The following is a 24798-nucleotide window of genomic DNA, read 5'->3' on the forward strand; positions in this document are numbered from 1 at the left end:
ACAGGAATAGGATAGGGGAATACAGGAACAGTATAGGGCAGTACAGGAATAGGATAGGGCAGTACAGGAATAGGATAGGGCAGTACAGGAATAGGATAGGGCAGTACAGGAATAGGATAAGGCAGTACAGGAATAGGATAGGGCAGTACAGGAACAGGATAGGGCAGTACAGGAATAGGATAGGGCAATACAGGAATAGGATAGGGCAGTACAGGAACAGTATAGGGCAGTACAGGAATAGGATAGGGCAGTACAGGAATAGGATAGGGCAGTACAGGAATAGGATAGGGCAGTACAGGAATAGGATAGGGCAATACAGGAATAGGATAGGGCAGTACAGGGATAGGATAGGGGAATACAGGAACAGTATAGGGCAGTACAGGAATAGGATAGGGCAGTACAGGAATAGGATAGGGCAGTACAGGCATAGGATAGGGCAGTACAGGAATAGGATAGGGGAATACAGGAACAGTATAGGGCAGTACAGGAATAGGATAGGGCAGTACAGGAATAGGATAGGGCAGTACAGGCATAAAAAAGATTGTAACATATATTTTGCTCCAGCCCTGTGGCCATGCATTTGGAGTTGGAGAGTGGTGGCATATGGACTCTTCTGTCTCCTGCTGAGCTTCATGCTGGCAACCATCTTGCCCGTCCTCCCCTGAGCTGCCAGCAGTAAAGATTGCCGCGTGTGTGTACCTCAGATGTCCTTCAGCTCACCCTGAACACACAGCTCCACTACCAGCTGAACGAGGGAGCCACCAGAAGGAGGAGAAAGGAGAGAGGGGGAGGAAAAAAGAGAGGGAGGGAGAGAGTGAGTAGAAGGAGGCTGAAAGAGATTGCATAGCAGAAAATGAGGGAGGCTGACAGAGAGAGGGAATGGATTCATGGGTTTAAAAGAATGGCTGGGAGGGAGAGAGAATGTTGGAGAGAGGAAAGGACTAAATGGATTCATGAATCTATGGGTGCGTCTGTGCATTTGACTGTGTATGTGCTTCTGTGTGTGTGTGCACCAAATTATAGACCATCTCAATTGTGTCCCATACACTCCCTTGTTCCTCCTCCTGTCTCCAGGACATCACTGTGTTCTTCCATCATGTTTATTGTACAGTTCCTCTGTAGCGCCAGTCTGTAATGAGAGTGACCCTACAGGTTAGTTCTTATCATTTTTTTAATATCCCAGCTGTGGATGTGCTGCAGATAGTGGGGAACACAGCCTTATAAGGGGATATTAAACACCCATCTCAGTGGAATAAACTCATCTAGCTAGAAATGTCTTGAATTGGGAATAGAAGAGCACTTATTTATTAAACATGGTTTTACTCTGTCTTCTCACCTCATATTGAGATGTTAACCTTTGTGGGTGTCCCTCTGGTAGAGTGAAAGAGAGTTCTCCTAACAGCTCTATCCAATCAGCGTGTCCCAAACTCGGTGTCCAGCTTGTGTGATTGGATGACACTCCTCCTCCAGAGCTCTGGGACAGAGGGGCTCTCTGCTTGCTTAAAACATTCAGAACTGATCCAGGACAGCAGCTCACTGCTGCACTGGAGAACAGCATTCACTCTCAGTTAACATTCACTGTATCTGAGGAGTGGAGGAACACTCAATGTTACGTATCCACAGATCTAGAATCAGATTATCATACCCCAATCCTAACCTTAACCCAAAAGGATAAGGAAATATCTGCTCCTGGACCAGTGGATAGGGGCAACTGCCTATTTCTCCTAACGTCACCATTCTCCTGTCTTCTGTTGTCTCTCTCAGGTAGGACAGGCCATACTGAGGTGGTGCGGGTGGTCTGGGAGCCAGAGAAGACAAGCTTCTCCAAACTGCTCAAGGTGTTCTGGGAGAGCCACAACCCAACTCAAGGTAAGGTCCCGTGTAGCTCTGATGGTTGGCTCATGGCGTTTGAAACATCAGGGTCGTGGGTTCAATTCCCACAGGGGTCCAGTAGGAAAATGTATGTCCTCACTACTGTAAGTCGCTCTGTTAAATATAAAACCCACACACAGACATACTGGTATATATAACTGCAGTGTTTCCAAAGCCAATTCTTGCATAGCTTGACTCCAGCGGGGGATACTGCCTCCTCTCTGCCTTGAGCTGTAACAGGAATATGAGTCTGCCATGTTGAGTGGTTGCAATCAGGGCTCTGTGAAATGAGGGTAGGAGAAAGAGGCGAGGAGAGAGGGTCACTCTCCACCAAGAGAAGTGCCTGCCGTGTGTAACCTCCCAATGAGTGTGTGTTTCATTTCACCCTTATTGACCCTGTGTGAGTCCACAGGCGACACACAACCCCAGAGAAATCTGCCTCTGTCTTAACTCTGACCCCTCCTCACGTCAACTCAGTGGATAAAACATACACACACTATGACACACAGTGTTGATGACTCTTTCCCACACTATTGGCACAGCATCTATGTCATATTCCTCAGGTCACTTCAGTGTCATAATTCATGAGTGATTTAGCTCAGGAATAGTGCTGTTGCACATAGCATGCAGAATTAAGGGTTCATATTTTAGATTTGATGGTTATAAACTCAGCAAAAAAAGAAATGTCCCTTTTTCAGGACCCTGTCTTTCAAAGAAAAACCCAAATAACTTCACAGATCTTCGTTGTAAAGGGTTTAAACAATGTTTCCCATGCTTGTTCAATGAACCATAAACAATTAATGAACATGCACCTGTGGAACGGTCGTTAAGACACTAACAGCTTACAGACGGTAGGCAATTAAGGTTACAGTTATGAAAACTTAGGACACTAAAGAGGCCTTTCTACTGACTCTGAAAAACACCAAAAGAAAGATGCCCAGGGTCCCTGCTCATCTGCGTGAACGTGCCTTAGGCATGCTGCAAGGAGGCATGAAGACTGCAGCTGTGGCCAGGGCAATAAATTGCAATGTCTGTACTGTGAGACGCCTAAGACAGCGCTACAGGGAGACAAGACGGACAGCTGATCGTCCTCACAGTGGCAGACCACATGTAACAACATCTGCACAGGATCGGTACATCCGAACATCACACCAGCGGGACAGGTACAGGATGGCAACAACATCTGCCCGAGTTACACCAGGAATGCACAATCCCTCCATCAGTGCTCAGACTGTCCGCAATAGGCTGAGAGAGGCATGACTGAGGGCTTGTAGGCCTGTTGTAAGGCAGGTCCTCACCAGACATCACTGGCAACAACGTCGCCTATGGGCACAAACCCACCGTCGCTGGACCAGACAGGACTGACAAAAAGTGCTCTTCACTCAAAAAGTGCTCTTCACTGACGAGTCGCGGTTTTGTTTCAGCAGGGGTGATGGTCAGAATCGCGTTTATTGTCGAAGGAATGAGCGGGATGAGGCCTGTACTCTGGAGCGGGATCGATTTGGAGGTGGAGGGTCTGTCATGGTCTGGGGCGGTGTGTCACAGCATGAGCTTGAACTGAGCTTGTTGTTATTGCAGGCAATCTCAACACTGTGCATTACAGGGAAGACATCCTCCTCCCTCATGTGGTACCCTTCCTGCAGGCTCATCCTGACATGACCCTCCAGCATGACAATGCCACCAGCAATACTGTTCGTTCTGTGCGTGATTTCCTGCAAGGCCATGGCCAGCGAAGAGCCTGGATCTCAATCCCATTGAGCACGTCTGGGACCTGTTGGATCGGAGGGTGAGGGCTAGGGCCATTCTCCCCAGAAACTTGCAGGTGCCTTGGTGGAAGAGTGGGGTAATATCTCCCAGCAAGAACGGGCAAATCTGGTGCAGTCCATGAGGAGGAGATGCACTGCAGTACTTAATGCTGCTGGTGGCCACACCAGATACTGACTGTTACTTTTGATTTTGACCCCCCCTTTGTTCAGGGACACATTATTCCATTTCTGTTAGTCACATGTCTGTGGAACTTGTTCAGTTTGTTTCAGTTGTTGAATCTTGTAATGTTCATACAAATATTTACACATGTTAAGTTTGCTGAAAATAAACGCAGTTGACAGTGACGTTTCTTTTTTTGCTGATTTTATATGTATCCATAATGTATTACCTACACTATATTCAGTATACAAAAGTATGTGGACACCCCTTCAAATTAGGGGATTCGGCTAGTTCAGCCACACCCCTTGCTGACAGGTGTATAAAATCGAGCACACAGCCATGCAATCTCCATAGACAAACATTGGCAGTACAATGGCCTTACTGAAGATCTCAGTGACTTTCAACATGGCACAATCATAGGATGCCACAAAGTCAGTTTGTCAAAGTTCTGCCCTGCTAGAGCCTCCCCGGTGACCTGTAAGTGATGTTATTGTGAAGTGGAAACGTCTAGGAGCAACAACGACTCAGCCGCGATGTGGTAGGCCACACAAGCTCACAGAACGGGACCACTGAGTGCTGAAGCGCGTAAAAATCTTCTCGCCTTGGTTGCAACACTCACTACCGAGTTTCAAACTGCCTCTGGAAGCAACATCAGCACAATAACTGTTCGTCAGGAGCTTCATGAAATGGGTTCCATGGCCGAGCAGCCGCACACAAGCCTAAGACCACCATGCACAATGCCAAGTGTTGGCTGGAGTGGTGTAAAGCTCACCGCCATTGGACTCTGGAGCAGTGGAAATGTGTTCTCTGGAATGATGAATCACGCTTCACCATCTGGCAGTCCGACGGACGAATCTGGGTTTGGCGGATACCAGTAGAACGTTACCTGCCCGAATGCATAGTGCCAACTGTAAAGTTTGGTGGAGGAGGAATAATGGTCTGGGACAGTTTTTCATGGTTCCCAAAAGAGTGGAGACTGTTATAGCAGCAAAGGCCTGACCAGCTCCATATTAATGCCCATGATTTTGGAATGAGGTCATCGACACTTGTGGACATGTAGTGTATGTACCTGTAGTATGGATGCAACATGGGTAGTACTATTCAGAAAGGTCAAGATCGAGACTAAGGTCAAGCATTCTCTGAAGTGCTGCTCACATTCCCAGTGATGCTAGATAAAGTTAACCTACTGATTCCCTTACTGTAAGACTCACTGTCATATTCGTAACATGAGACTACTCTCAACAGTATGACTAAATGGTTTGTCTTCAACCTACAATACATTTTCACTGTGTCCTCTAACACCTAGCCAATGATTGCGTGTTTGAATGGGAGCTTTTTGTCAGGGAACAAAATCAGTGTGAGTCACTGTCTGTCTGCACAGCTCACACTCCACTCCGCTTCCAGCAACATAATAATTACACAGAGGTAGGCAGGTAGGCAGGTAGGCAGGCAGGCAGGCAGGCAGACAGACAGGCAGACAGGCAGGCATACAGGCAGGCAGATAGGCAGGCATACAGGCAGACAGGCAGACAGACAGGCAGACAGACAGGCAGGCATACAGGCAGACAGACAGGCAGGCATACAGGCAGGCAGACAGGCAGGCATACAGGCAGACAGGCAGGCAGACAGGCAGGCATACAGGCAGACAGGCAGGCAGACAGACAGGCAGACAGGCAGGCATACAGGCAGATAGACAGGCAGACAGGCAGACAGGCAGGCAGGCAGTAGCTGTATCATATTCTACATCTGCATCAAGGTGAACTGTGCTTGAAATTACACCGCAGTTGGTCTGGTCTCGTCTCCAGGTTGTTTTCCCCAGACAGACAAACAGGGTTGATTGTGAGTTTGTTTCGTAGGACTGTCAGAGCAAGCAAAGTAAACATAGTATGCTGGTAGGTTGGTGGATGGACAGGATAGTTTAGACGTTTAGAAGAAATAATATGGAAGTAAACTTTTGGCAACTCAGAGTACCTTGTAACCCTGTGTGTGTGTGTGTGTGTGTGTCTGTGTCTGTGTCTGTGTGTGTGTGTGTGTGTGTGTGTGTGTGTGTGTGTGTGTGTGTGTGTGTGTGTGTGTGTGTGTGTGTGTGTGTGTGTGTCTCTGTGTGTTTCTGTGTGTGTGTGTCTTAATCTTTTATGTCTTACTCTATATTGAGTGAAATATATTGTCTTTAGTCCAGTAACTTGTCTTAAAGTTACCCAACATTGTGTTCTCTCTCATTGTCAGGAATGCGTCAGGGCAACGACGTAGGAGCGACCTATCGATCAGCCATCTACACATACACACAGGAGCAGCTTGAACAGGCTCTGGCTTCCAAAGATGACTATCAGAAGGTAACGTTTCTGTGTGTGGGAGTCACATCAACTCAATAATCAGTTCTCTAGAGATGTTATAGAAATAAAAGCTTGGTGTGGAAGAAAATCTATTTCCCCCAAATAAATGGCATTCAGTAACCATACCAGAACACATTGTACCAGCCAACAAGGTTTTATCTGCATCAGTCACCAGTCACATTAAAAGCTTGCTGCAACACACCCGTCTCTCCAGAGAGAATCAGTCAGGGTTCAAAGCCCATCACCTTACAGAGAACATGCATGGAGCCGGGCAGCCTACAATGCCAATGCATATGTTTAATTGAGAGGGATGGCATGCTGCAGCTGATTCCCCCAGTGAGAGGAGAGAACAGGCGGGGAGGTACAGCAGAATCTCTTTCAGGAAAGCTATGTGGAGCAGCTTTGCCGCGCTAAGACCCCACCCTCTCCAGCACTGCTGCATGCATGGCTTCCAGAACAATGGAGAGACTGAGAGAGGGAGAATACTTCCAAGCTTACAGTGGAACTATGTTGGTTTCTTTCTGCTGTTACTCTCTCCTCCTCTCTCTCTCTCTTTCTATCTTCTCTCTACAACCTTACTGCTCTTCTCTCTCTCTTTCTATCTTCTCTCTACAACCTTACTGCTCTTCTCTCTCTTTCTATCTTCTCTCTACAACCTTACTGCTCTTCTCTCTCTCTTTCTATCTTCTCTCTACAACCTTACTGCTCTTCTCTCTCTCTCTATCTTCTCTCTACAACCTTACTGCTCTTCTCTCTCTCTCTATCTTCTCTCTACAACCTTACTGCTCTTCTCTCTCTCTTTCTATCTTCTCTCTACAACCTTACTGCTCTTCTCTCTCTCTTTCTATCTTCTCTCTACAACCTTACTGCTCTTCTCTCTCTCTTTCTATCTTCTCTCTACAACCTTACTGCTCTTCTCTCTCTTTCTATCTTCTCTCTACAACCTTACTGCTCTTCTCTCTCTCTTTCTATCTTCTCTCTACAACCTTACTGCTCTTCTCTCTCTCTCTATCTTCTCTCTACAACCTTACTGCTCTTCTCTCTCTCTCTATCTTCTCTCTACAACCTTACTGCTCTTCTCTCTCTCTCTATCTTCTCTCTACAACCTTACTGCTCTTCTCTCTCTCTTTCTATCTTCTCTCTACAACCTTACTGCTCTTCTCTCTCTCTTTCTATCTTCTCTCTACAACCTTACTGCTCTTCTCTCTCTCTTTCTATCTTCTCTCTACAACCTTACTGCTCTTCTCTCTCTTTCTATCTTCTCTCTACAACCTTACTGCTCTTCTCTCTCTCTTTCTATCTTCTCTCTACAACCTTACTGCTCTTCTCTCTCTCTCTATCTTCTCTCTACAACCTTACTGCTCTTCTCTCTCTCTCTATCTTCTCTCTACAACCTTACTGCTCTTCTCTCTCTCTCTATCTTCTCTCTACAACCTTACTGCTCTTCTCTCTCTCTTTCTATCTTCTCTCTACAACCTTACTGCTCTTCTCTCTCTCTTTCTATCTTCTCTCTACAACCTTACTGCTCTTCTCTCTCTCTTTCTATCTTCTCTCTACAACCTTACTGCTCTTCTCTCTCGTCTTGATTAATTCTGTATCCTCTATCCTTTCTCTCGCCTGTTTTCCGCCCTCGCCTCGCTCTCCATTTCGCTGGCCCTTCTTCTCTGTCCTTTGTTCCTTATGGGATCGGAGATATTCTATGTAAGCCATATGATGTTAGTCTGTGAGATGGATAAAGACGTGTCCTTGTATCTGTTGACCGTTGAATCTCACTGGAGATTATTGATGAGATGACCTTGAATGTCTGGATACCTTCATGGTTCTATTGTTGAGCTGCTGGATTCAGATGAAGGGCTGCTGTACTGTCTTTGTGCAAAGATGAGAGGATGTTCGTCTGGATGAGCAATGCTCCATCTCTTCATCAATGCTCCACGTCTTCATCAATGCTCCATCTCTTCATCAATGCTCCATCTCTTCATCAATGCTCCATCTCTTCATCAATGCTTCACGTCTTCATCGGCAGAACAGAGCAGAGCAGACAGTTTTTCTTTTTTTTAACCCTTTTTCTCCTCAATTTTGTGGTTTCCAATTGGTAGTTACAGTCTTGTGTCATCGCTGCAACTCCCGTACGGACTCGGGAGAGGCGAAGGTCGAGAGCCGTGTGTCCCCCGAAACACAACCCAACCACGCCGCACTGCTTCTAGACACAATGCCCACTTAACCCGGAAGCCAGCCGCACCTATATGTCAGAGGAAACACCGTACACCTGGCGACCATGTCAGTGTGAACTGCGCCCGGCCCGCCACAGGAGTCACTAGTGCGCGATGGGACAAGGACATCCCAAGCCCTCCCATAACCCGGACGACACTGGGCCAATTGTGCGCCGTCCCATGAGTCTCCCGGTCGCGGCCGGCTGCAACAGAGCCTGGACTCGAATCTAGAATGTCTAGTGGCACAGCTAGCACTGTGATGCAGTGCCTTAGACCACTGCGCCACTCGGGAGGCACAGAGCAGACACAGTTGAGTTGAGACATGGACGTGACTGAAATAAGCTTGGAACTATACACTGCATCTGGTTTCTGGTTAGTTATGAAAGGTATGAACGTTAAGTAGTTACATTTTCAACGCTTTATATGTTTCTTCAATAGAAACAAGCGTATGTTTAGTTGCTGCCAACACACACATTTTATCTCAGTTTGTCTACCCCATCACTCCATTCCCTCCTTTTCTACAGTACCTGACCCCCATTGGGCTATTCATCAGGCTAACAGAGCCCCATGCTGCTTCCCAGGGTGTAGAGGTGGCTAGGTGTCGTCAGGCCGGGGTTGAGTTGTCTGGGCAAGCCGGTGCAATAGGGAGCACACTCCCAGGGAAAAGGAGGACGTGGAGGAGGAAGTGGAGGTGGAGGAGGAGGTGGATTTGTTCCTTCACGGAGTGCAGCCTCCAGCTGATGAAGCTACTGGGAGGGAGGCTGAGATCCTGCAGCCCCTCCTCTCCTAATGCCTGCCTAATAACACAGCCGACCAGGAGACACCCTCTCTCCCCCTTCCCCCATGTCCCTCCATCCCATTGCCCGTTCCTCTACCCCTCCCACAGTCTCTCGCCCAAATGAGCCCCATTTACACATGCAGCCAGGTGCCACAGCCCAGCAGCCACTGCAGGAGAGACCTTCTATTGGCTACTGTCAGTGTCTCCTTTACCACACAACTGCTACCACTACCTGGTGTATTATACTATTGTTACTATTAATAGTAAGTTGAGGCCCCCGACTGTGTTCCTAAAAAAATACTATCTATCTATCTATCTATCTATCTATCTATCTATCTATCTATCTATCTATCTATCTATCTGTCAATCTATCTATCTATCTATCTATCTATCTATCTGTCTGTCTGTCTGTCTGTCTGTCTGTCTGTCTGTCTGTCTGTCTGTCTGTCTGTCTGTCTGTCTGTCTGTCTGTCCTGAAGGACAGGAAGATATGGAGGTGTTCCAGCCATATAAAAAGGGAAATCATCATGTAATTTCCCCCTTTAACAGAACATTATCACCTGCTACATGTTATATTGCTTTGTTAGCTTCTCTGCTGTTTGCTGAAAACAGTGGTGGTGTTTTGAAACACACATTTACTGGGTTCCTGTGTTTTCTCCAACTGTGAAGTTTGACATTTGCGTTGATCGGTTGTGGAGTGGGGTCTAATTTATTCTCCGGTTCATGTCTCATCTACCATGACAATCATATCATCTGTGAGCGGAGCTCGTCTCGTTGTGTCTCGTCTCGGCTGATAGGAGGCCATTTGCCACTAATGTCCCCCCAGTCACGTGTCTGAGACAATGCAACCTGTTTATTTTACTCGAGCGTTTGCTATTGTTGGCTGTGTTTCTGGGCACAAAGCGACAGCCTCCACTTACACAATGACTACTCTGACAAAGTGTGCTGCATACACACACGCTCACATACACACACAGACTAGACTCACAGACAATACAAACACGCTCACACACTCCCTCTGCTGGCCTTGCTGCCTCTTTGTCCTCCTCCCATCCTCTCTTCCTCCTCCATTGTCTGCTCTCTCTTTCTCTCTCCCTCCTCCTCCCCCCTGCTGAGACTTCTGCTCCGCACTGCAAACCCAGCAGCAGGGCCCTGTTGCCATGGAAACAGAGGAGGGCCCCCCACCCCTCCTAGCCCAGTCCCATCCCTCAAGCCCTCCTATTGGCCCAGCCAGACCAAATGAAGCGGGGTTTGGCTGGGGTGGTAGGTCATCTGTAGAGAGGCGCCTCGGCTGTATTTTAATCAGCTGTTGACCCCCGACGTAATGAAATGGATGTCAGGGAAGGGGTTAATAAAGCTCGCTCTGACTGGCGGCTGGGTCCTTAATGGGGGAGTCAGGGGAGGGATAGAGAGAGATAGAGAGAGGGGGCAAAGGCAGGGAGGGGGAGAGGAGAGGGTTAAAGTGGAAGGGGGTTAAGGGAGCGAGGGCACAGTGGTTGGACGTGCGCGAAAGCGAAAGGGCAATATGGCGGGGGTTGGTTGCTCTTTGTTTCCTGGGGTACAGGGAGGTGGAGGGAGACGGAGGGTGCGGTGGTGGGGGTTCTTTCTCCCTCTCTCGCTCTACTTTGGGGGGTTTAGGGTTATTAATATTTATTGCGTCGGAGCGTTGCCGTCTGAGGTGCCGCATCATCCCACGCAGCGGGAGGGCCGGGCTGCACGGAGAGGAGGGGGGGAGGTGGAGAGGAGGAGGGAGGGGGGAGGAGGAGAGGGGGATCCAGAGTGAGAGAGGGAGGAGTTTGCACATGGACACTAGGGCACTTCATTCAGTGGGGTCTCCCTCTCCACTGACCTTCCCCTGCTCGGACCAGTCACTGAAGGGCCACTGGGAAGTAGCCCAACAGAAGTGACCCATATCCCCCAACAGATGGATGGCTGTCAATAACAAATCAACTGCCGTTCCCGTCTCAGTTTGTTTCAGTAAATGATGGTGTAGGAAGTCAAAGACAAGCTGGACAAAGTTCTAGGCAAGGGGTTGTGGGGTTACTATCTGTTTGGAATCAGTTGGCTTGGGCTGTAGCCATATGCTGAGCTTCTGTAACAGTGTCCTGTGTATGGACTCCATGATTTGAGCAACAGTACTGTATTGCTACACAGTTTTTATTTAAAAAATGATCTGCGAGGGAAAGTGAACATTTCAGATGTAATATGTATGTTTTTGATCTCCAGGGGGAATTGTGTCCCATTCGCCATTCATAGCATGGCACCTGACTGACACACAGACAGCAGATCCTCTCCCTCCGTCTCCCTTCTCCTCATCTCAGAGAAATTTAAACTTGACTTCATCCTCCTCTCAAGAGTCAAGATAGAAACTAGTATGACATGTTCCCATCTGTTAGTGTGTCGATTACAGGCCAACAATAGACAGCTTTCTACCTCAGAGGCTGATAACCATGTGTTCTGCTGCTTACCTCTCTTCGCTGCCGAGACGACCGACCAGCCAGGAGACAAACGCCGGAGATTGACTCTCCACCAATTAAGCCGACTGTCAGTGTGGGTGAGAAATCAGCCTGTCTGTAATTAGCTAGCTAGCTTCCCCCGGTCTGCCTGCCTACTGAGATCTGTTCTCATGAGCTGGTGTATAGCAGTAGGCAGGCAGACCGGGGGAAGCTAGCTAGCTAATTACAGACAGGCTGATTTCTCACCCACACTGACAGTCGGCTTAATTGGTGGAGAGTCAATCTCCGGCGTTTGTCTCCTGGTCTTCTCCTTCTCCATCAAATGGTTAGGATGACTCTACTCTCACCTCAATGCTGTTGTCTACAGGTGACCAGTGCAGTACAAGCATGCTATTTAGAGGCCTGCTATTTGCCAGGACCCTCCATGTTATCATTATCCGTATTAGAAATGTCCAGTGTCTCTTGTGTTAGGCTATGAGATTGTTATGGCTAGATATTGATGTGTACATAGTGATATAGATATGCTGTTTAGTAGCTGATATGGCATAGGAGCAAATGTGTGCATGTGTGTGTTTGCTGTGCACAATAAGCCTTTCAACAGGGTTACTATTGATGTTAGTGCAGATCCACAGACAGACTCGTGCCAAGGTGATATGACAGGCCTGACAGCAGACCTGATTCAGGGAGAAACCGTGGCAGCCAGCAGTGTCCTCGACTTAAGGTGACAGCATGGTGTCACCGCAGTTTTAATGGCGAAGGCCAGACAGTGTCACTGTGTCACTGTGTCATACACAGAGCCATCAGGTCATGGTGGGGTTGATTTGATGCTTTCTGTGGACAGCAGTCAAGATGTAAGACCCTACTGAAACACACTAAGGACAGGACGAGAGAGAGGAGACAGTTAGTGGACTGTCAGAGAGAGAGGTGACAGTGGACTGTTAGAGAGAGAGGTGACAGTTAGTGGACTGTTAGAGCGAGAGGATACAGTTAGTGGACTGTTAGAGAGAGAGGAGACAGTTAGTGGACTGTTAGAGAGAGAGGAGACAGTTAGTGGACTGTTAGAGCGAGAGGATACAGTTAGTGGACTGTTAGAGAGAGAGGAGACAGTTAGTGGACTGTTAGAGAGAGAGGATACAGTTAGTGGACTGTTAGAGAGAGAGGATACAGTTAGTGGACTGTTAGAGAGAGAGAGGAGACAGTTAGTGGACTGTTAGAGAGAGAGAGGAGACAGTTAGTGGACTGTTAGAGAGAGAGGAGACAGTTAGTGGACTGTTAGAGAGAGAGGAGACAGTTAGTGGACTGTTAGAGAGAGAGAGGACAGTTAGTGGACTGTTAGAGAGAGAGAGGAGACAGTTAGTGGACTGTTAGAGAGAGAGAGGAGACAGTTAGTGGACTGTTAGAGAGAGAGGAGACAGTTAGTTGACTGTTAGAGAGAGAGGAGATATAGGGAATGGCAAACTTAGGAGGGTGAGGGGAAAGAGGACTGCTATAAAATATATAATGATATTATAGGAGGACACTGTGGGGAGATTGCGCAGGGTAGGTGGCATACTGTACTGTGGCACAATGTTACTGGCTGATCTGCTCTGGCAGAGAGAGAGAGAGAGAGAGAGAGAGAGAGAGAGAGAGAGAGAGAGTCACATTCTGTGGTGAATGTGAGTCTCCCCCCTGTTGATGGGGGGGGGGGGGGGTGCTCTCCAGCTGTGACAGCCTCTCACCTGCACACCCTGAGAGATCACACCTTCTCTTCTCCTCTCCCCCTTTTTCCTCTCCTCTCTCGGTGGAATGAGTGAGTGACTGGAGGCCATGGTCGGGCTAATTATCTGTTCCTCTCCGTTCGCTAGCTGCTCTCGTTATTTCCTGACCAGCTTGCCGGGCCCCGGCGCTTCCCCCTCGACCTCCCCCTTCCTCCCCTGTACCCCTCCATCTGTGGCTATTTTAGATGGAGCAGGGTAGCATGCTGCTCCCGACATCCTAATGCACCACACCAGTTGGTTTAACAAACACCATCTGCCGGCCAAATCTGTCTTCGAATTGCTTTAGTGGCGAACTCAGTTTTCTTCCTCTCCTCTCCTCACCTTTAAACTGCTCTCTCTGTCGCTCACTCCCTCTCTCTCTGTCCTTCAGACATAAGGCCTTGGCATGTTAAGAGGATAGAGGTTGAGTAAATAAGGGTTTTGTTGTGGGTGTCGGGGGAAAAGGTTGGGTCACACACTCGTATTGGAACCTTGTCTGTCCACCTTGGGAAGATGAATCTGTCGTTTTGATCCTTCCTGTTGACTTACAGACTCTAGATCAGCCTCTTTTCCAATGTGTTCTATCTTTCTCTCAACCTCTGTCCCTCTGTTGTTCATCCAGAGTCTTGGATTGTTGGTTGTATAATAACACAGGTATTTATAATTAAGCAATAATGCCCGGGGGGTGTGGTATATGGCAAATATACCACGGCTAAGCGCTGTTCTTAGGACGACACATCGCGGGGTGCCTGGACACAGCCCTTAGCCGTGGTATATTGGCCATATACCACAAACCCCTGAGGTGCCTCATTGCTATTAGAAACTGTTTACCAATGTAATTAGAGCAATAAAAATAAATACATGTTTTGTCATACCCATGGTATACGGTCTGATATACCACGGCTGTCAGCCAATCAGCATTTAGGGCTCTACCCACAAAGTTTATAATACACAATATCCCATTGGAAACCTGGTTCTCTCAATGGGCATTATGATATATAGCCTCTCTCTCTCGTACCCTCTCTCTCGCTCGCACGCACGCACGCACGCACGCACGCACGCACGCACACACACACACACACACACACACACACACACACACACACACACACACACACACACACACACACACACACACACACACACACACCCATCTCTCCACTTCTATGATGGCTGTGATGGTCAGTCCCCATCTCATCATCCCATCAGGGTGTGAACAGTCATGCTACCTCACTGGTGTCACTCACTCTCCCGTCCTTCTGTCCTCTTACAGTCTGTTCTTCACACCTCCCATCCTCGGCATTTAGTTTAGTAAAGGAGTGAAGCAGCCCATCTTATTTCCTTCCTCCTGTTCTTTTGCTCTCCTCTCACAAGCAGACTTTCTCATTTTCATTTGCTTTCTGATGGTACCCACAGGAGACCTGAACAAATGGTATGTAACAGATTTTTGGCACGTGCGCCCACATTTCCCTAAACATCATTATGGACAGAGGGTCTGCTCTGCCAGGAAGGGAGCCATGCCATCTTCCTCTCCAGTGAAGCCACACTCCGTGCCAGCAGCACAGAGCACACACACATGAACAAAGCCAGACACGCAGAACACACTCGCATGCATGCGCACACACATACACTACATACACATGCACAAAGACACTACATAGACACTACATAGACACTGCGTAGACACTGCATAGACACTACATAGACACTGCGTAGACACTGCATAGACACTGCATAGACACTGCATGCAGAAACATAATGAATAATACACACAGACATGCACATGAGGATATGACCTCTGTTTGAATGACCTGACTGTCTCGTACGAGAAAGATGAGCCCATTTTCTCCTTCTCTATCCATCTACTAGATACCATAGACTCTTATCCTGACAGTCAGTGTTGAAAGCATTAGAAATGTTTTCAGTGTTTCCCATTTTGAAATCATTACAGAGCATTGTGAATGTCTCCCATCCCCTTTCTGACAATCACTCAGTCAGGAAGGAACAAGTCCACACAGAATAGATGTGTTTTCTTTCTGCTAATCTGCCTCGTGACAAAGTATTGTCATTCACAGCCATTTGTAACGGGGGGGGGGGGGGGGGGGGGGGGGCGGATTCAGCCACTGCCTGTTCCATTCTCCATTTAGTATTGGCCCGAAGAGCTGGAGGATTGGGAAGAGTCTGGTTAATTTAATGTCAGGGTATTGACCGTGTATGCTCCGCTGGCTGGCTTGATTGTATTGTTCACGTGGGGAGTGATTGGGGAGCGCTCTGTGTGAGGCACTGCAGAAAATGACCTCTGAGGCTGGGGCTGAGGGGCTACAGAGAAAGACAAGGCTTTCTCCTTTTCTTTCCCTCTCTCCCTCTTTCTCTCCCTCCCCCTCTACTCATCTATGGTTGGGGTGTGTGCTCCATTGTTCCTGAGGTAGAGGTGTTTCTGGATGGTGCACCTGCTGATCACGCCTTTATTTTAGGCTTTGACGTCCCTTTGTTGTAGCAAACTGTGTCTTGGATGCACCGCTATCATTTTCTGTATTTATCTGTGTGTGTGTGGAGTTAGGGGCTAGGGGCTAGGGTAGAAGGACTTACTGACTACAGTGTCTTTTCACCTCTGCCTGGCCTGTGTGATAACTCATGATTCCTCAATGGGTGGAGGGCTGCTCCCTTTGTGTTAGCATGAATTATTCCTAGAAATTAATTTCTTCTTTCAATCATTTCTCCTCTCCCTCCTCGTTCATTCTTCTTTTTTTTCTCCCCTCTTTTCTCTGAGTGTCCATTTCTGTGCACAAAGGCGTGTGTGTGTGTGTGTGTGTGTGTGCGTGCGTGTGTGTGTACCGTGTCTCTCCTGTCTTCTCCCTCTCTCTAATCCTGCTCTGGCTCTTTTAACATGCAAGGCCGGGTGTGTATTCTTTATTTCATTCTCTGCCCCCACGTTCTCTTCTTTCTCCTGTCTGCCTGAAATGGCTGAATAGAAAGTCATGTCAGTCTGCTTATCGCTGCCTTTCACGTTTCTGCGGTTAACCAGGGCGCGCAGGTATTTGCATTCCAAATGAGCGCTCTGTCTGATATGCAAATTAATTAGTCTGAATTATGCATTTAGCCATGTGGTAACGTAATACAGCACAGGACCGCTGGAACAAACACAGCAGCTAGCATCTGAGGGAGAGAAGATGAGGGACAGTGACGCCATTTTGGGGATTCTGCCACTTGTACTTCCTCTGACCAAGAAGGAGGTTGAGCCGTATGTGTGTGGGTTTCACACCCTCAGAGATACAGTAGGTAGTTTATAGTCAATAGAGTGGACAGATACAGTAGGTTGTTTATAATCAATAGAGTGGACAGCTACAGTAGGTAGTTTATAGTCAATAGAGTGGACAGATACAGTAGGTAGTTTATAGTCAATAGAGTGGACAGATACAGTAGGTTGTTTATAGTCAATAGAGTGGACAGATACAGTAGGTAGTTTATAGTCAATAGAGTGGACAGATACAGTAGGTAGTTTATAGTCAATAGAGTGGACAGATACAGTAGGTTGTTTATAGTCAATAGAGTGGACAGATACAGTAGGTAGTTTATAGTCAATAGAGTGGACAGATACAGTAGGTAGTTTATAGTCAATAGAGTGGACAGATACAGTAGGTTGTTTATAGTCAATAGAGTGGACAGATACAGTAGGTAGTTTATAGTCAATAGAGTGGACAGAGACAGTAGGTAGTTTATAGTCAATAGAGTGGACAGATACAGTAGGTTGTTTATAGTTAATAGAGTGGACAGATACAGTAGGTTGTTTATAGTCAATAGAGTGGACAGATACAGTAGGTTGTTTATAGTCAATAGAGTGGACAGATACAGTAGGTAGTTTATAGTCAATAGAGTGGACAGATACAGTAGGTTGTTTATAGTCAATAGAGTGGACAGATACAGTAGGTTGTTTATAGTCAATAGAGTGGACAGATACAGTAGGTAGTTTATAGTCAATAGAGTGGACAGATACAGTAGGTAGTTTATAGTCAATAGAGTGGACAGATAAGGTAGGTAGTTTATAGTCAATAGAGTGGACATATACAGTAGGTAGTTTATAGTCAATAGAGTGGAGAGATACAGTAGGTAGTTTATAGTCAATAGAGTGGACAGATACAGTAGGTAGTTTATAGTCAATAGAGTGGACAGATACAGTAGGTTGTTTATAGTCAATAGAGTGGACAGATACAATAGGTTGTTTATAGTCAATAGAGTGGACAGATACAGTAGGTAGTTTATAGTCAATAGAGTGGACAGATACAGTAGGTAGTTTATAGTCAATAGAGTGGACAGATACAGTAGGTAGTTTATAGTCAATAGAGTGGACAGATACAGTAGGTAGTTTATAGTCAATAGAGTGGACAGATACAGTAGGTAGTTTATAGTCAATAGAGTGGACAGATACCGTAGTAGTTGGATGCAGTATCTCCATGGTTTGGATGTGAACAGGGAACCTGTGCGTTCATATGACGAGTTCATTTCCAGCCCTACTGTCTGGGTTAGTTCTATACAGGATCCTTGGGAGATCCCTACCCTGAATCCTAACCCTAACCTTAACACCTACCCTAACCCTACCTTAACCCCTGCCCTAACCCTACCTTAAAACCCCTTCCCTAACCCTACCTTAACCCCTGCCCTAACCCTACTTTAACCCCTGCCCTAACCCTACCTTAACCCCTAATCCTAACCCTAACCTTAATCCCGAATCCTAACCTTAACCCCTACCCTAATCCTAACCCTAACCTTAACCCCTACTCTAATCCTAACCTTAACCTTAACCCCTACCCTAACCTTAACCCCTACCCTAATCCTAACCCTAACCTTAACCCCATACCCTAATCCTAACCTTAACCCCAAAACCTAATCCTAACCTTAACCCCTACCCTAACCTTAACCCCTATCGTAAGCCTAACCTTAACCCCTACCCTACCCTAACCTTCACCATAACCCCTACCTAATCCTTACCGTAACCATTTAAAATATCAACATCAATTGGGTATGGACATCCCTAGGATCCCAGATAGCAAGGACCCTACTGCCTGGCCTCTGTGCTCAGTAGACAGAGACAGAGCCATTGAGGAGATCCAAGCCCACTGGATCTCCCAGGGGAGCCCCTGTCCTCGTCTACCCCTACGAGGGGGTCCCAGCTGGGGTCAGCGTGCATGCTAGTCCACCTGGGGGTAGGATGACCTCTGAACCGAGGAGCCCCCAGCTAATGAAAGGGTGATAGAATGATTGAATGGCGAATGACTGAATGTGTGGGGTTTAGAGGAGAGGTGTGACCTCTGTTCACAGCATGATGTCATTCTCAGCTGATGAGATGTATGTGTGTCAGCTGATGAAGGGAAGTGTGTCAGCTGATGAAGGGGAGTGTGTCAGCTGATGAAGGGAAGTGTGTCAGCTGATGAAGGGAAGTGTGTCAGCTGATGAAGGGTAGTGTGTCAGCTGATGAAGGGAAGTGTGTCAGCTGATGAAGGGTAGTGTGTCAGCTGATGAAAGGAAGTGTGTCAGCTGATGAAGGGTAGTGTGTCAGCTGATGAAGGGAAGTGTGTCAGCTCATGAAGGGTAGTGTGTCAGCTGATGAAGGGTAGTGTGTCAGCTGATGAAGGGAAGTGTGTCAGCTGATGAAGGGTAGTGTGTCAGCTGATGAAGGGAAGTGTGTCAGCTGATGAAGGGAAGTGTGTCAGCTGATGAAGGGAAGTGTGTCAGCTGATGAAGGGGAGTGTGTCAGCTGATGAAGGGGAGCGTGTCAGCTGATGAAGGGTAGTGTGTCAGCTGATGAAGGGTAGTGTGTCAGCTCATGAAGGGAAGTGTGTCAGCTGATGAAGGGGAGCGTGTCAGCTGATGAAGGGTAGTGTGTCAGCTGATGAAGGGTAGTGTGTCAGCTCATGAAGGGAAGTGTGTCAGCTGATGAAGGGAAGTGTGTCAGCTGATGAAGGGGAGCGTGTCAGCTGATGAAGGGGAGCGTGTCAGCTGATGAAGGGGAGCGTGTCAGCTGATGAAGGGTAGTGTGTCAGCTGATGAAGGGTAGTGTGTCAGCTCATGAAGGGAAGTGTGTCAGCTGATGAAGGGGAGCGTGTCAGCTGATGAAGGGGTAGTGTGTCAGCTGATGAAGGGGAGCGTGTCAGCTCATGAAGGGGAGTGTGTCAGCTCATGAAGGGAAGTGTGTCAGCTGATGAAGGGGAGCATGTCAGCTGATGAAGGGGAGTGTGTCAGCTGATGAAGGGGAGCGTGTCAGCTGATGAAGGGGAGTGTGTCAGCTGATGAAGGGGAGCGTGTCAGCTGATGAAGGGGAGCGTGTCAGCTGATGAAGGGGTAGTGTGTCAGCTGATGAAGGGGAGCGTGTCAGCTGATGAAGGGGAGCGTGTCAGCTGATGAAGGGGAGCGTGTCAGCTGATGAAGGGGAGTGTGTCAGCTGATGAAGGGTTAGTGTGTCAGCTGATGAAGGGGAGCGTGTCAGCTGATGAAGGGGAGCATGTCAGCTGATGAAGGGGAGCGTGTCAGCTGATGAAGGGGAGCATGTCAGCTGATTAAGGGGAGCATGTCAGCTGAGCAAACGAAGAGGAACCTCACTCACCAGGGTCCTGGACTGACTGAATTAGGCTGTGGATAGAGAGGCTAGAGAGTGGATGAATGCCAAGTCCCATTTGCTTCCATGCACTACTAAACCGTTGGCTCCAAGACCTGCCATGACTCAGTGCTTAGACAGATTAAAAATGAGCGATAAACATGTCATTCTTCTTCTGCATGGTTTCCTTTGTCTCTCAGATGAACTATGAGCCATCCGCTGCCAGAGTGACATGTATCTTCATAGAGGAGGAGCTGTGGTAGTTGACTGATTCTAGAATGGTTGGATGGTACAGTAAGCACGGTGGTTATATGCGCCAGGACAGACATTAAAAGCCTGGAGCTATACATTTACTACACATTGTAAGTATTCAAACACACGCCTAACAGCACACATATGAACACGATTTCCCTGAAGATGCTAGCAAAGTGTAAACAACAGAGTAGGAGATATGAACTGGTAGCTCTAGTTCTTTACATTCAGAACGGTGGTGCTGAAATCTCAGCAACACCCTCAACCCTTTTGTTCACCTACCTGCATCCAAGGCTGTGTGTGTTTGTGACAGAGGCCATAAATAAACAGGCTGCTTTAGACATACGCTGCTGCTGCTGGAGTCTTCTGTTGTGTTTTACAACCTCTTAACACTCAATGAAATATTTCACTCTTTACACATCCTTTATTGGCCAGAGATAGACTATAAATAGACTACTGCTGATTGGGTTTAATGTCCTGCCAAGTGGTCAGCCTCCACCAGGCCTGCTCACCTTGTTTTGGTTCACCTCAGCCTTTTGTCTCAAGCTCCTGCTTTGCTCCATTTTCCAGAGCTGAGTGGGAGAGAAAAATGCCACCTGCCACTGCATTATCTTAGCTACAGCCCTGGATTTTTAAACACACACACACACACACACACACACACACACACACACACACACACACACACACACACACACACACACACACACACACACACACACACACACACACACACACACACACACACACACACACACACACACACACACACACACACACACACACACACACACATCTTCCTCCCGTCTAGCTGTGACAATAAGTGTTAGCGCTGCCCACTGCAGCTGAGGTCTCCCTAGCGACCAGGCTTCTTAGGGAGGCTGCCATGATGGGTATTCAGAACGATGGCATGACGTCCCAACTCGGTACCACCACAGAAAAATGCGTGTCTCAAATCATATCTGGCGGTGCCAGCTTGGCCCGGCGCCAACCGGGGGTTGGCGTGCACCCGGTGGTGAACTGCGGATGGCGATAGCTACCCGCTGGGTGTCCATGCTGAGATATAGGAGCTGCTAAGCCCCACTGTAAAGCACACACAGGGCCTCAGATAGCAAGAAAGAGACAGAGAGATTGAGAGAGAGAGAAACAGAGAGAAACAGAGAGGGAAACAGAGAGAGAAAGAGAGAGAGAGGATGAGGGAGCATGAGAGACAGAGAGAGGATGTGGGAGTGAATGATGGACAGAGAGAGAGGATGAGGTTAGAGAGCAACAGAGAGGATGAGGGAGAAAGAGACAGAGAGAGAGAAAGAGGCTGACAGAGAGACTAGAAAGGGGCAGAGGGATAGGAAAGATTAGGAAGAGAAGAGTGAGAGGTAGAGGAGGGATGATGAGGCTGAGAGAGTTAATGAGAGGCCTAAATGTCTGTGGATATCCTTCCATGAACTATATGGAGCTGGGTAAATATGGTGGAGCTGGGCTACAGTATTTATTTTACCTTTATTTAACTAAGCAAGTCAGTTAAGAACAAATTCTTATTTTCAATGACTGCCTTGTTATGGGGCAGAACAACAGTGTGTGTGTGTGTGTGTGTGTGATCTTGTCAGCTCGGGGATTCGATCTTGCAACCTTTCGGTTACAAGTCCAACGCTCTAACCACTAGGCTACATTGCCGCCCCAGTGGTGGGGGGGTGGAGCTGGGGTATAGAGCTAGGACTGGAGCTAGGGGTGAAGGTATATAGAGCTAGGACTGGAGCTGGGGATGAAGGTATATAGAGCTGGGGCTGGGGATAAAGGTATATAGAGCTGGGGCTGGGGATGAAGGTATATAGAGCTAGGGCTGGGGATGAAGGTATATAGAGCTGGGGATGAAGGTATATAGAGCTAGGACTGGAGCTGGGGATGAAGGTATATAGAGCTAGGACTGGAGCTGGGGATGAAGGTATATAGAGCTGGGGCTGGGGATGAAGGTATATAGAGCTGTGGCTGGGGGTGAAGGTATATAGAGCTAGGGCTGGGGATGAAGGTATATAGAGCTAGGACTGGAGCTGGGGATGAAGGTATATAGAGCTGGGGCTGGGGATGAAGGTATATAGAGCTAGAACTGGAGCTGGGGATGAAGGTATATAGAGCTAGGGCTGGGGATGAGGGTATGTAGAGCTAGGACTGGAGCTGTGGATGAAGGTATATAGAGCTGGGGCTGGGGATGAAGGTATATAGAGCTGGGGCTGGGGATGAAGGTATATAGAGCTGGGGCTGGGGATGAAGGTATATAGAGCTAGGGCTGGGGATGAAGGTATATAGAGCTAGGACTGGAGCTGGGGATGAATGTAAATAGAGCTGGGGCTGGGGATGAAGGTATATAGAGCTAGAACTGGAGCTGGGGATGAAGGTATATAAAGCTAGGGCTGGGGATGAAGGTATGTAGAGCTAGGACTGGAGCTTGGGATGAAGGTATATAGAGCTGGGTCTGGGGATGAAGGTATATAGAGCTGGGTCTGGGGATGAAGGTATATAGAGCTAGGACTGGAGCTGGGGATGAAGGTATATAGAGCTTTGGCTGGGGATGATGGTATATAGAGCTGGGGATGAAGGTATATAGAGCTATGACTGGAGCTGGGGATGAAGGTATATAGAGCTGGGGCTGGGGATGAAGGTATATAGAGCTGGGTCTGGGGATGAAGGTATATAGAGCTAGGACTGGAGCTGGGGATGAAGGTATATAGAGCTGGGGATGAAGGTATATATAACTAGGACTGGAGCTGGGGATGAAGGTATATAGAGCTGGGGCTGGAGCTGGGGATGAAGGTATATAGAGCTGGGGCTGGGGATGAAGGTATATATAACTAGGACTGGAGCTGGGGATGAAGGTATATAGAGCTGGGGCTGGAGCTGGGGATGAAGGTATATAGAGCTGGGGCTGGGGATGAAGGTATATATAACTAGGACTGGAGCTGGGGATGAAGGTATATAGAGCTAGGACTGGGGCTGGGGATGAAGGTATATAGAGCTGGGGATGAAGGTATATAGAGCTAGAGCTGGGGATGAAGGTATATATAACTAGGACTGGAGCTGGGGATGAAGGTATATAGAGCTAGGACTGGAGCTGGGGATGTAGGTATATAGAGCTGGGGATGAAGGTATATATAACTAGGACTGGAGCTGGGGATGAAGGTATATAGAGCCGGGGCTGGAGCTGGGGATGAAGGTATATAGAGCTGGGGCTGGGGATGAAGGTATATATAACTAGGACTGGAGCTGGGGATGAAGGTATATATAACTAGGACTGGAGCTGGGGATGAAGGTATATAGAGCTAGGACTGGAGCTGGGGATTAAGGTATATAGAGCTAGGACTGGAGCTGGGGATGAAGGTATATAGAGCTGGAGCTGGGGATGAAGGTATATAGAGCTAGGACTGGAGCTGGGGATTAAGGTATATAGAGCTGGGGCTGGGGATGAAGGTATATAGAGCTAGGACTGGAGCTGGGGATGAAGGTATATAGAGCTGGGGATGAAGGTATATATATAACTAGGACTGGAGCTGGGGGTGAAGGTATATAGAGCTGGGGCTGGAGCTGGGGATGAAGGTATATAGAGCTAGGACTGGAGCTGGTTCTGGCGGGGAGAAGAGAGTTGATTCTGTGCTACCTTTCTCTCTCTCTCTCCTGTCTCCTGTACAGTGGCAGCTGCTCCTAACAGGTGCGTGGCTGCCTCCAGGCAGATGGTCCGAGAAATTAGGTAGTTGGCAGGTTCCTTCACGCAGCCCACTGTCCCCCCCTCCCTGCCACACACACACACACACACACACACACACACACACATAGACACTTAGTAACAAACATTAGTGATAGGGGGAGGTTGGCGGAGGAGAGGTAGAGAGAGCAAGAGTGGGAAATGATAGATAAAGAGAGAAAGATGGAAAGAGAGAAAGATGGAAAGAAAGACGGAAAGAGAGAATGAGAGAAGGAAAGCAATAGACACATCCTTGCATCACTTTATTGAATCTCCCAAGTGGCACTATGTCAACAATATCCCCACTTTATCCTCTTTCCCCTGAACATAACAATTTCTCAGCTTAGAATCTCCATATTCTCACAAGAACTTCCAACCTGGATTTCTCAATAGGCTGTACATGCTAGACTAGTGTACCCTTCAAATGTAAACCTTGCTTGCAGAGGCAGATTTTGAATGATATTCAGCCTGGCTCTATCTATTAAACATGACTGACTGACTGACTGACTGACTGACTGACTGACTGACTGACTGACTGACTGACTGACTGACTGACTGCCACTTGGACAGGTGCTGTGATGTAGAATGGGATTTCAGTGGGGAGTCGCTCCCGGTGCCTAACTGTGTCATTGGTATACAATTCAACCCAGAGTTCTGACACCAGGCACAAGTAACCCCAAAAAGTCCAACATTATTTTTTGTTGTTGTGATTATTCATAGAGGATGAAAAGCAGTGAGGCTGGCTGAGGTGTACCTGCTTAGACAGCCCTGTGCTGGGGGTTAGAGGAGATTACACAGGCCAGGCTGGCTGAGGTGTACCTGCTTAGACGGCCCAGTACTGGGGGTTAGAGGAGATTACCCAGACCAGGCTGGCTGAGGTGTACCTGCTTAGACGGCCCTGTGCTGGGGGTTAGAG

The 24798-nt window shown here is 47.8% G+C and overlaps 1 protein-coding gene across 4 annotated transcripts in view; it reads left to right on the forward strand.

The window, feature by feature from the left end:
• LOC129825158 (mitochondrial peptide methionine sulfoxide reductase-like) overlaps window positions 1-24798 on the forward strand; it is a 91367-nt gene that overhangs the window by 64806 nt on the left and 1763 nt on the right. For all 4 annotated transcript variants that reach the window (XM_055885022.1, XM_055885021.1, XM_055885020.1 and 1 more), the window contains 2 exons: window positions 1765-1869; window positions 6025-6131. In XM_055885022.1, the coding sequence (XP_055740997.1) occupies window positions 1765-1869; window positions 6025-6131 (212 nt within the window). The remainder of the gene's footprint in view (window positions 1-1764; window positions 1870-6024; window positions 6132-24798) is intronic.

The sequence above is a fragment of the Salvelinus fontinalis genome, chromosome 27 (assembly GCF_029448725.1).
Source record: "Salvelinus fontinalis isolate EN_2023a chromosome 27, ASM2944872v1, whole genome shotgun sequence".
In the NCBI taxonomy this organism is placed as follows: domain Eukaryota; kingdom Metazoa; phylum Chordata; class Actinopteri; order Salmoniformes; family Salmonidae; genus Salvelinus; species Salvelinus fontinalis.